The 12,289-nt window shown below is 33.4% G+C and overlaps 4 protein-coding genes across 5 annotated transcripts in view; all 4 read right to left on the bottom strand.

Moving 5' to 3' along the window:
* LOC116337225 (glutamate receptor 3-like) overlaps positions 1 to 2,161 on the bottom strand; it is a 10,591-nt gene extending 8,430 nt beyond the window's left edge. The window contains exons 1-3 of the mRNA XM_031761622.1: positions 1,846 to 2,161; positions 1,579 to 1,774; positions 1,347 to 1,525 (exon numbers count right to left, since the gene is read on the bottom strand). Coding sequence (XP_031617482.1) covers positions 1,347 to 1,525; positions 1,579 to 1,774; positions 1,846 to 2,161 — 691 coding nt within the window. The remainder of the gene's footprint in view (positions 1 to 1,346; positions 1,526 to 1,578; positions 1,775 to 1,845) is intronic.
* Positions 2,162 to 3,250: 1,089 nt separating this feature from the next.
* LOC116337224 (ionotropic receptor 75a-like) lies at positions 3,251 to 5,791 on the bottom strand. The gene is made up of 9 exons (XM_031761621.1): positions 5,341 to 5,791; positions 5,087 to 5,282; positions 4,847 to 5,025; positions 4,664 to 4,782; positions 4,387 to 4,602; positions 4,179 to 4,319; positions 3,951 to 4,115; positions 3,589 to 3,722; positions 3,251 to 3,527 (listed from the first exon to the last, which is right to left on the bottom strand). Exons 1-9 carry the CDS (start codon positions 5,789 to 5,791, stop codon positions 3,251 to 3,253), a joined length of 1,878 nt encoding a protein of 625 aa, XP_031617481.1.
* Positions 5,792 to 7,300: 1,509 nt separating this feature from the next.
* On the bottom strand, positions 7,301 to 9,162 carry LOC116337019 (phospholipase A1-like). Of its 2 annotated transcripts, XM_031761300.1 has the most exons (8): positions 9,082 to 9,162; positions 8,858 to 9,012; positions 8,707 to 8,797; positions 8,512 to 8,639; positions 8,430 to 8,453; positions 8,043 to 8,354; positions 7,860 to 7,980; positions 7,301 to 7,796 (listed from the first exon to the last, which is right to left on the bottom strand). In XM_031761300.1, the coding sequence occupies exons 2-8, from the start codon at positions 8,940 to 8,942 to the stop codon at positions 7,511 to 7,513; spliced, it is 1,047 nt and encodes a 348-aa protein (XP_031617160.1). In that variant the 5' UTR covers positions 8,943 to 9,012; positions 9,082 to 9,162; the 3' UTR covers positions 7,301 to 7,510. The 2 variants fall into 2 exon arrangements, with proteins under 2 accessions (XP_031617160.1, XP_031617159.1); XM_031761299.1 differs by lacking the exon at positions 9,082 to 9,162 and having other exon boundaries at positions 8,858 to 9,028.
* A 312-nt stretch (positions 9,163 to 9,474) lies between these two features.
* Positions 9,475 to 11,694, bottom strand: LOC116336994 (phospholipase A1-like). The gene is made up of 8 exons (XM_031761263.1): positions 11,545 to 11,694; positions 11,410 to 11,485; positions 11,218 to 11,345; positions 11,123 to 11,146; positions 10,747 to 11,058; positions 10,570 to 10,689; positions 10,304 to 10,510; positions 9,475 to 9,698 (listed from the first exon to the last, which is right to left on the bottom strand). Exons 1-8 carry the CDS (start codon positions 11,618 to 11,620, stop codon positions 9,604 to 9,606), a joined length of 1,038 nt encoding a protein of 345 aa, XP_031617123.1. The 5' UTR covers positions 11,621 to 11,694; the 3' UTR covers positions 9,475 to 9,603.
* Between the last annotated feature and the right edge of the window lie 595 nt (positions 11,695 to 12,289).

Raw genomic sequence — 12,289 nt, 5'->3', positions numbered from 1 at the left:
CAAAGCAATAATTGAAAAACATGTACTGTATTATTATTTGTCATTGTATTATCGGTGTGTGCATGTATTATTATACGCGGCGAACAATTGCTGCGCTAATTTTTTCCAGGCCAAACAGTAAGAGTGCGGCAAAACATCCATAAATGAATATAAGAATGGCCCATAAGCAATCATTCAATCGAACGCTATCGAAGTTTTTACCATCCGAATCACATTTTGGTCGATCCTTACGAACCCGTGAACTTTCTCTGGTTTGAATTCCATGCTCTCGTATTTTCATCATACTATTTTTCATTTATCAACAAAAACGAGATATTATGCGAAAAAAAAAACTAAAGAAATTACTTGAAAAAACATACTTGGCCTTCAAAATCTCCTTATATGGTGAATGCTTTTGAATAGCAGACCAAACATCACCCATATCAAAGAACTTTATTTCAACCAGACCACATTTTTCATGCTCTGAAATTTTTTTTCCACAAATTTAAATTAGATTCACATTTTTGCACACATTTTGTAACTACCAAATCGTAGAATGAAAACTTGCCCAAAAAAGTACGTTGAATTTCAGCGAAAGCCGGTGTTGTTTCCGCGTGAAAGGCAAACATACCCTCTCTCATTCGGCTTATGCCATACGTCATATTCATAAATGCATCCGGTCCATTCGGTGGCACAATTTTTGTTTGATAGAACCTTTTGCGGACTGGTTCATTTTCAATCTTGAAATAGAAACGATTGTAGGGGGTGTCATCAACTCCGACATCAAATGCGGGATTTTGTAAATCACCGATTGCTCGAATCGATTTTGTGGTTGATTGGAGCAATGCAACGATATTTGCCGTATAGGAAGTATAAAGAAACAGAAGGGCTATCAAGAAGAAAAACTACAAAACATACGTTGGTAAATAATGATCGATGTCAATTGGAAAATGAGGAGGTTACCATCGAAATTCTGGCTGATAGAATTTTGGTAAAAACTTGTGAGCCCATTTGACATGATGATGCAATTGCAAGTAAACAGAAATCTGATATTGTCATGTTTTCAGTTTCTTCAACAGGCAAACAACGAAATTTCAATATTAGAGCAATAACACATGTACACAAGATGACCAATATAATCGAACACATCCAAACAACGCCATTGAATGGAAGATAGTAGATGTTCGATACGAATGACGTCGGAGGTGATCGCAAAATAAATGCGAAACCTGTAGACCATTCCATTGTTAAAAAGTCCATGACTGGAATGCGCTCGGCCGTTATGAAAACCATGCTAGCTATTTGTTTAAGTTTTCTTTTAATAAAGAGACTGATGTTAAGAAATACGAGATATGTAGTTATGTTACCTCCAATATCAGCTTCTTTCATCTGTAATCGACCTACCATTCCCGAAAATTGACCAGTTTTGGGATCCTTGTAGCCCCATGTTCGTTGAACATCTGTTACCATTGTCGCATTCACAGACTCAACCCAATGTTTGGCAAGCAAAAGACATACCTTCGATGCCATGTCAATGTTTTTGTGTCTGAAAATGATCAAAAATATTACAAAGTGCAATAAACATTTAAATAAACTTACTGAGTATCATCTAAATCGGTGTGATTTTCGGAACCTTCGTTCATGAATACAGTTGTAGCCTTAAGCTGATAACCTTGCAAATTACGACGTCGCCGCGAAAGAATGCGAGTCGTTCGTAAATCGATCAGACCATCTTTTTTTGTCCACAAACCGAAATCTTCATAAATTAATGGCATTCCTATTGCAACTTTATAAACTGTTTTATACAAAATTATCATTAAATATTAAGAGAGTTTCTTCCAGAGATAATATAAGATACACAATAACCTTGTTTTAAAATGATCCGTTCTGAATTGTTATCCCAATTCGCCAGAATAATGTTGCTATTTGGTAAAAATGACAGATTTTTTATCACCTTTTCCGTGGCGTCAGCAATTATCCATCGATATGGGTGTGCGAAATATTTATTCTCCACATTCGACAAATAATTATCTCCATGTTCGCAGTTCATATCAATGAAGAACCATTGTTTATTTGTGTATTCATCAGTTGGCAAACGTATTGGCGCCTTTGATTCTACAATTTGCATTTGAATTGACACACGCTTAATAAAATTAAACGCTTCCATTTTTGGCCAACACATTTTAGCCCATAAAATTGATGGCACTTGTTCATTTTCTATTATGTCTTTCACCAATTTTGATAGATCTTCAACTCGATGACTATGTATTGTCAATGGTCTTATGAAAATTACCATGAAAAATATTAAAAACTTAAGTAAAATCATATCGAATTTATAGGCGGATTTCTTTTTAGGTCAATCACAAGATACAGTTTAAAGAAAACTATGCGAAGACTTTTCAATTTATATCTTTTTTCAGCTTAAATAACCATGGAGCTTTACTTCAAACAACAATATAAAGCAAAAGGTTTAATTTCAGGTAAGGTTGGGTGGATCCGCGATTTTTCTTGAAATTAACTAACATTTTTCTTTTTTTTGAAGTAAATATCCAACGAAATATGTTATTAGATAGCATTGGTTTTCAATTATTAATGGTTGTCGTTTGAAAAATGCAATGATAATTCCATATGATTTCTTCAAAAATGAATTTACTTCTTGGATTTGCGAATGGAAACAATTGATAAGATCAACAACCCATACTTTAGAAGTATGATATAATATGGCAATTTACTTTGAATTATCGAAACTTTAGTTATGTCTTAAATCTTCGCGTATTAAAACCAGAAAGAAACATATAATTTGAGGTCGGAAGTCGCTTACTTTTCAAACATTACCGATATGAGTGAATATGGCAAATGCTTACCTACTTATCCCTTTAGATTTTGGGAAAATTTTGAAATTATCCCCTCCTGGATCGTCAACTTCAGAAGTAACCCGAGTACGTATTTTGTGATGTGCGAATTTCTAATTGAAAAACACCTCATCGCAATTCGAGGAAAAGAATTTCATTTGATTTGCCATCCAATTATCGCAACCAGGAAAAAATTCAATTTCACAAAGAATTTTGCATTTTGAAAATCGGTGGGCCTTTTTTCCCATCGGCATTCATTCAAATATTGGTGATATCACATCACTAAAAATTAAAACCAGTCCATTCTCAAAGACATAAATTTGGATTTACTTTTTCTGTGGGAAGAGAACAAAAATCATGCGAACAAAAATATACACTAAAATGTCACTATCAATCAGGGCACAAAATGCCATTTACGTTTATTTCGATTTATGCATGAAGTTACATTTCAAAAAATGAATCGTGTTATTTTCCATCAAGCATTGTATCTTTCTCATTTTTGTTGTTTCTTTAATGAATTTCTCAATGCAAAATAAAAGAAATGAAATGATGCATCCATAAACGAATATAAGTACAGCCCAATGGCAATCGGCCAATCGTACGCTGCCGAAATTTTTCCCATCACATTTTGGACGCGTCGTATAAATTCTCAATTGTTCTCTGGTTTGAATTCCATGCTCTCTGATCTTCATAATGCTATGTAAATTAATGTGAAAGCAGTTATTCGGATGAATGAATTTCAAACGTAGTTTCTTACTTGACCTTAAGAATTTCTTTGTATGGTGATTGCTTTTGAGCTACAGTCCAAGTATCAACGTTACCCAAGTATGATATTTCAACCAGGCCACACTTCTCATTCTCATAGAAAGTTCTTTCAATTTCATCGTATCCCTGTTTGAAATACAATAGAATACATTATACAAATGACATCAGGTCTTTTTCAGCCATATGCTTTGCATAACATATCGAAAGTGCATTCCCGATCATTGGTATGCAGTTTTTATAAACAATTTGTAAAAGGATTCAGTCCAATGAAGAACCAAATTCAGTCAATTGAACTCAATCTGTTCAACTGGAATGAGTAGTTTGCCGAAAGTCATTAAAAAAAACTTACAATACCTGTGCAGTAACCACATGAAAAGCGAACATTCCTTCTCTCATTCGGCTTATGCCGTGGGATAAATTCATAAAAGCTTCTGGGTTATTTTGCGGTGTCACTTTTGTTTCATAGAGTTTTTTACGAGACGGTTCCGTTTGTGCAGCAAAATAATGTCGATTATATACCTGCAAAACTAGATAATAGTTACACCATTGACGGCAACGGTTTCAATATATATAGATATATACATTATCCTGAACGCCAATTCCAATCGCTGGATTTTGCAAATCAGCCACACTTTTGATCGATTGTGTAGTGGATTGCAATAATGCAACGATCATTGCAGTGAACGACGTATAAATGAATAATAGTGCAACGAAAAAGACAAACTGCAAACGAATCGATATAAAATTATTCGGGAAATCTTAGAAATATAAGGAAAACTGTTAAAATTACCATCGAAATTCTGGCGGATAAAATCGTTGTCAAAATATCATTGCCCATTTGACACGATGATGCAATGGCAAATAGAAAATAGTCGGATGCTCTCAAGTGTTCTGTGCCCTCATCGCGACACCAACTCAATTTCAATGTGAATGCAATGAAAATTGTACACAAAACCACCAATGAAATTGAGCAAAGCCAAACAGTTCCGGAAAAAGGGAGATAGTACTGAAAAACAAAACTTTAATCAATAAAAAAAAATTAAAATTAATGCGAAACAAGGACAGACGATGTTAGAAATGTATGACAATGGTGGTGCACGCAAAATAAAAGCAATCTTCGAAGGGATGGTCATTGAAAGATAGTCAAGATACTCCAGCCGTTCAATCGTCATGAAAATTATTGTTCCTGAAAAAAACAAAAATTAGACAAAGTTTTTATTATGCGAGAAGAAAAACTCGAGTTTGCAAACCGCCAATATCGGCTTCCTTTCGCTCTAATTGACCAACCATTCCTGAAATCACACCGGTCTTTTTGTCTCTGTAGCCCCATGTTCGATGGACATCACCTTCTATCGTCGCATTTATCGATTCGACCCAATATTTTGTTAATTGATACGACAATTTTGAAGTGCTATCCACCTTATTATGACTAAAAAAACACAAAAAAGTTAAACACTAAGGCCACACTGATGTTATACACTGATACAAACTGATAATCATCAAGGTCGGTGAAATTTTCGGATCCTTTTTTTGTGAAAACCATCGGAGCAATCAGTCGATAACCATTCAAATTACGACGTCGTCGAGAGAGTACTCGAGTTACACGTAGATCGACGATTCCCTTTTCAATGTTCCAAGTCCCGAAATTTTCATAGATTAAAGACGTCTCTTTTCCAATTTTGTAAACTGGTCAAGATTCGCTGTATTAGATTTCGACACAGTTAAATATTGACAGTATACTTACCTTGTTTCAAAATGTATTGTTTCGAATTGGAGTCTTTATTGGCTATAATTATGTTACTTCCCGGCAAAAAAGGTCGATGTTGAATGGTATCGTTGACAGCATCAATAATGATCCATCGATATGGATGAGCGAAAAATGTTTCATTTATAATTGATAAAAACTCTGAAGTATCGCTGCAGTTTGCATCGACAAAAAACCATTGCTTATTGGTGTTATCGGCGAATGATTTTTCAATCGACGAATTGGATTTGATTATTTGAATTGGAAATGATGAATCTTTGACTAAATTAAATTCATCGAGTTTTGGCCAACATGTTTTTGCTAATATAACCGAAGCAACTCCCTCATTTTCAATCACGTCCTGCACCAACTTTGAAACTTCATCTAATCGATGACTGGTAATTGTTGTATATGAAATGATTAAAATGAAAAGAATTCTTAAAGAAACCATTTTCGAAGCGAGTCTTTCGATTAAAGCTCAATGAATATCACTGAAGTATTGTGAGCAAATGTAATTCAATTTATATGCTTATTACGGAAGTGGACTCGGCGACTTCGAGTCTGAGCAAAACAACTTGAGACGTTCGAACATGTTCATGCAACGTTGGACGCATTTCTTGAAACCTACTTATTCATATATAATGACAAGTTTTAAATTCTTCAACGGATCCTTCTATACAATAAGTGCAATTGAAAATTATAGTCCCTACTTGAAAAATAAAAATTATGAGACCGCTGGCTTTGAATCATTTTTCTTTGTTGTCTATTTTCAGAGTTGTATTTTTCACACTGGAGGTGCGCGCCCATAGTAAAATTCACTTTCACAAACTGTGGGCGATGCACACAATGCTTTTATTTTCAATGTGCACACACATAAAAGTTTGACAGTTGTCGAAAAATTAAAAACTGATATTTGAAATGTCAAATTTCTATGTAAATGTGTGTGCACATTGAAAATAAAAGTATTGTGTGCATCACACACAGTTTGTGAGTGCGATGTCTACTATGTGCACACGCACCTCTAGTGTGAAAAAATCAACTCTTTCTATTTTTCATTGGCAAGAGAGCGTAAGATAAGCCATTTTTTCGCAGAAAACCGGTAGTCAAGATTTCATTTCGATACTCAAGAATTTTGATTTCGGTAGTCAAGAATTTCAAAAAAAAAGAAAAAACCAAAATAATCATTTAACGACAAAATAAATTTAAAATTTTGTGCTGCGCGCGACATCAGTTAAGGCAAATCCTTATTTTACGCTCTGATTGGCAACTTGCAGTTATGCATGACAAAATTATATATTGTCAATTTATCTTATTAGTGAAATGGTTCTTAATCATTTTATCTAAGTGAAACACTGTGTTTAGTTTTTTAAATTCATTTGCGATTGAGGTAAGAAACGGTTTTTTTTTTTCAATTTATTTTTGAAAACGAAAAATGTATAACAATGGCAGTTTTGTTTTTTATCAAAACCTAAAATAACGTTAAAAGCTGTAATTAAATTCAATATATTGTAATTTCAAAGAACGATGTCAACAACTGATTCAAATAATATATGGGACCATATCAGCTTGTAAACAATATTGAAATGTTGAAAATTAAAATCTAAACATTAAAAAGAAATCTACCAACGATATTGAAATGAATGGAACGTCGTATTGGCTCATTTAAGAACATTCAAATGAATAATAATAATCGATTGAAAAACAAAAATATATTAGGGCTGATGATTTTGGGTCAACTCCGAGACTTGTTTTTTTTTTGAACTTTTTTGTGGTGTTTATCTCTTAAAATCAAACATTAGAATCGAGCTATGCATATAGCGGCTGCTATTTCATATACGCTATTCATATGCGCTATTTAATTCATGTGATGTGTGTAACACCGAGTAGGAATATCATAGCCTACTATTCTTTTGTACATGAATACGAGAGAGTTGTAGAAAATAACACATTAAAACGATAATGTCTGCTTAAGACTCAAATGATGGATATTTTCGCTACACAAATTCAAAATTATCGCTATTTCTTCATTGTGTTTGCATCAACGATTCAAGTGTTAAAGAGTCCATATATTTTTATTTACCGTAAAAAAATCCATATATTTTTTCCATATTATGGCATTGGAAAAACAATCTCAGAGTTGACCTAAAAAGGCGATCCTCTCAATAATTTTTCAAAAATATGTCTTGAGTGATTTGGTCACCAATGAAATGTTATAAATTTGTCCATGTTTTCTTTTGTTACATCCTTCACAGTAAACCCCGACCATACACTCGGTATCCGCGATTTGTATAAGGTCTGGATTAACATGTAAGCTTTCTTGTAAGTTGATAGATCTGCCAGTTCCATTTTCTGCTGCAATCAGAACCAGCTTCTTCGCAGAAATAAGTTCATGCAAATCTACTGCTAATTTATGGCTCATTTGTGTATCCCAGTTATCAGATTTAATGTAGATATCACTGTTTTTGGAATGAAAACAACACCTATTAATGGGATAATACATTAAAGTTGGAAAGTCATACCTATCTCCCCTTTGTAATTGCGTCCCAAGATATGAAGTATGCACTACTTGAACATAATCAGCATCGCCACTTTTAATGTAATCGTTTGCATTTGCCCAATATATTGCTGCTGGATCCAAACCTATTCACGAGTATGATGGAACACAATTATTGTTGTTGTGATAACACTTAAAACAATCATACCGATAAATTTTTTAGCTTTTTGTCCAGTTTCTTCAAATATATGCCTGCAAAAATATGGCGCTATAATTGCACCCAGACTATATCCGATCACAGTTATCTGTGACATATGCTGAATACATCCCTTAGCTTTTGATTTCAAGCATTTATTTCGAATATTCAACACGAAGTCATATGCCGTTTTGGCCACAAATTCGATGCGCTTCGTTGTGTACACTTTTTTCAAGTAAAAATATGCATTCATTACGGTGGCCTTGTATTTTTCAAATGCGTATGCAATGTAACATATGTTTGTGCCAGATTTAATATACCATTCTTGAAATGATTGAGAATTTATTATTAATTTAAAATTGTAACCTTCCGTATTGTTAGTAACAATTTGTTACACACCTTTGGATATTTTAAATCTGCTGTCTGAATAAAAAAGTCAATTTTCATCATTTTAGAAGTGTTTTGAAAATTAATGTGCAACCTTTTTCAGTAACGTTGTTGCCGCTGCCAACGAAAAAAAGTGATAGATCCCTTCCATTGCTTAATTTGTCAATCATCATCGACATTCTAATTTTATTGTTACTTTTTGCCACGGCGAATTCGGTCATGCTATAGAAAAAAACCGTTTTTTTGTACCAACAATGAAATTCGGCTTTGGAAGAAGAAATTTGAATACCTTTTCTCGTATATACACGCAAATACAGCAGGATCATTACCTCTAAAATCATCATTTTCACGTTCTGCATGCAAATTTTTCACCAGATCGTCTAATTAAGAGAAACAATCGTCTATGAATCTAAAAGCATTACTTTATTTTAATCTTGTACTCAATTGTGTCAGATCAGCACCACAGGCACCACAGGCACCACATAACAATACAACGAAAATTATTGTTTGAATACTGCAGATCATCTTCACTTTGCTTATTGATGGTTTTTTCTCATTTCGAGTTAACGCGTGGTAGTTTCTTTCATGACTGAAGCTAAACATTCATTCTTCATTGAATATATTCTGAACTTTTTTATAAAAGAAATTAATACATTCAACATACTCGAGATATTTGAGGAAAATGGACTCGTTCACAAAATGTTTTAACCATAAGCTCGCTCACGTCAATTCTTTAATTAGTCAGTCATTCGATATGAAAAGAAATTCAAAATGTGACGTGAATCGAAAAAACGTTCGCTTTTATTGGTTCAGATGAAGTCATCAACAAACGACAACTGGGACAACATGTTTTGATGGATTTCATGTCATCCCACTTTTTGTGGCTTCTTCGAAAGTAATAATAAAATATTGGTTATAATTATTCGTCGTCGATCTTCACATATTTGCAAATGACTTTTGAAATGAAACACATTTTTATAAAATTTTCATTTTTATTTATTGATCATTACCATTTCAATATTGCTTGAAATTTTGAAATAATTATTAAAAATTGATATGAATGAATTTAAATTTATTTGCAGTTATTAAAACTTCGAAGGTGTAATGGCGAATTTTAGTTAAAATTGAAAAAAATACGTTCAACGATGTAAGAAATAAGAAAGCTCGAGGGAAATGTGTTCGGCAATCAATAAAATTTCATCGACTTGTTTGGAAAATCAATTTCATACGTTGGTCGATCTTCTTCACATATGGGCAAATCGTCTATGTGTCGAGCTTCACCATAGATTCTGACCAGGGGGTCCAGGGTACAAAATACCCCCCCCCTGAGCAACGAATTTACCCCCTCTGTGATTTTGAAAGTACCCACTCCCATTTTTATTTTCGAGCAAAAATTATTCCGATTTGCTGAGGTTTTTCAAAAATTCAATTTTCATATTCGAATGTCCGACTAAACAAAATTTATTTATTCGCCGTAGACAAAACAATTAAGTCCGGTCAACTGTTTGATTATTTAATTGATTAAGTTCGATCAACTATATTGTTTATGTCTCAGTTTTTGCACATCTGCATTTTCGAATCAAATTATTATCGGCGATTGATATGATTACTCCAAAGAATTTAAATTCATTGCGAACTCACCTCGAGTCTTGTATCTCTAATTGTATTTGTAAAACTTGTATCTTTAATTTTAATAAAATAATGTAATAATATTAGTGATTACTGGAATATGTCATAATAAAAATTTCAAATTTTTTTTCGGTCTCAACTTTTTTTCCGAAAGCAAATTTACACTGGATAGAATGGACTTTCAAAATTACCCCCCTTCAGATTTTCTCAAATTACCCCCCCCTTAAATCGTCAACTCCAGAATCTATGAGCTTCACTGTATACGCCGACCAAACAATCATTTGGACCAAGTATTACACGATCGGGACTCATATTCTTCTGTAAATTGATGATTTTACTATTTCCAGTTTTTGATGCAACAATAACCAGTTTTCTTGCTGCTATAAGCATATTTATGTCAACAGCCAGTCTGTGGTTATTATGTGATCCCCAATTATCAGAATTGATGTAAATGTCATGATCACCTTGAAGGATAGAAATCGTTGAAATTTGAATACACAAAAAATGTGTGTAAATGACTTACCTTTTTTATTTTGTGTGCCCAGATAACTTGTATGAATAATTTGAACGTAATCAGCATCGCCACTTTGAATATAGCTCTTGTCCGGGTCGACAAAAAAGCTGATAGCAGCCGGGTCTAGACCTATTTAAATTTTCCAGTAAAAATCTCATTTCAAAATGTGCAAGAAATGTCGATTACCTATCAATCTTCTAGCTTTTTCGTTGGTTGCTTCGAAAAAATACCGGCATGCATATGCGCCGATATGCGCGCCCAATGAGAAACCCAACACCGTTAACTGTGACATATTCTTAAAACACTGTTTTGATTTTGTTTCCGAACATTTCTTTCGAACATTCAACACCAAATTAAGTGCCTCCCGTGCAACATATTCAACTCGATTTGTTTCCAATATTCGTTTGATGTAAAAAATCAAATTGAACATTGATGCTTCATAATTTTCAAAGGCATATGCAATATAGCATATGTTTGTACCTGAGTGGATGAACCATTCTGGAAAGAGAATATAAAATCGTAAGTGTACATCAAGTCTTGGTCAATTAGGGTTTGCTCTCACCTAAGGAGCCGATGAATCGGTCATCTGAAAATAGTCACGAAATAGAAAGCATTAAATATTGCCATACTTTTTGTGTATGGAACAGCGTTTTATACCTTTTCTAGAAATGGTGTTACCGGTGCCTAAGAAGAACAATGATAAATCTCTTCCGTTGTTCAGCTTTTCACTTAGTGATAACATTCCCTTTTTGTCGTTACACTTCACCACATCAAATTCGGTCATTCTATCGAAATTTTGGATTTTCACGTATTATTTTTTGTTATCATACTTGCATAGTTACTTTATACCGATCATTGTAGATGCACCCAAAATGAACTGGATCCTGTTTAAATCCATTTCCCTTAAGTTTATCTGCCACATTGGCTGAAATTTAATGATTTTTTTTTTGAAAAATGTATTTGACTGGATTGCTTCAATTTTACCGCCCCATTGTCCGTAATCAGCACCACAATGGCTTATCAATAAAACCAGAATAATTGAATGAAATTTCCAACTCATTTTTATACCAATTTTTTTTTGCCAATCAATTTTGTATTGATGGAAAAGGATCAACGTTATGAAAAACACTAAAGCTAAGCACCGACCTCTTGGAATATATACGGCGAATTTCATTTTCAATTATTACTCTAACCATAAGTCACGAACAAAATTATAATTCACATTTTTTATGGAAATTTGAATTTTTCGATAGCGTGAAATTATCCTTTTATCATTCGTCTTTATATGGGATGCGTATGACGCACATCAAGTGAATTAGCAACCGTTTGATGATTATTTAATTCGCAGATTAACATTTTTTTTGAATGTTGGTAATAAACAGTAGAACTCTGCTTAAATATTTAAATCATTTGAAATTATTTTAGATACAGTTCTAAGATGTGTGCATCACACAGTGAACATTTTAGATAGCAATTATTTTAGAAGAACGTTTCGTTATACGTCATGTCTAATCGAATCAATTAAGAAAAAGAAAAAAAAATACACCAGTCCTGATATGAACACTGTATGACTGCGCCTTTTTATTATTATATTTTGGCTCCCCTTGGTTTTAGTTTAGTTTCTGGATTGTCTAGTATTCATCCAACCATGGCAGTGCGAAGTTTTGGGGAAAATTATATAACAACAATTCCATAGGAAAGTATTGGTGGGCAGAGGAGTCTAAATTTC

Source organism: Contarinia nasturtii, unplaced genomic scaffold (genome assembly GCF_009176525.2).
Source record: "Contarinia nasturtii isolate CC-2019 unplaced genomic scaffold, AAFC_CNas_1.1 Cnas_scaffold_220, whole genome shotgun sequence".
In the NCBI taxonomy this organism is placed as follows: Eukaryota; Metazoa; Arthropoda; class Insecta; order Diptera; family Cecidomyiidae; genus Contarinia; species Contarinia nasturtii.
This window is presented reverse-complemented; position numbering and strand designations above follow the sequence as displayed.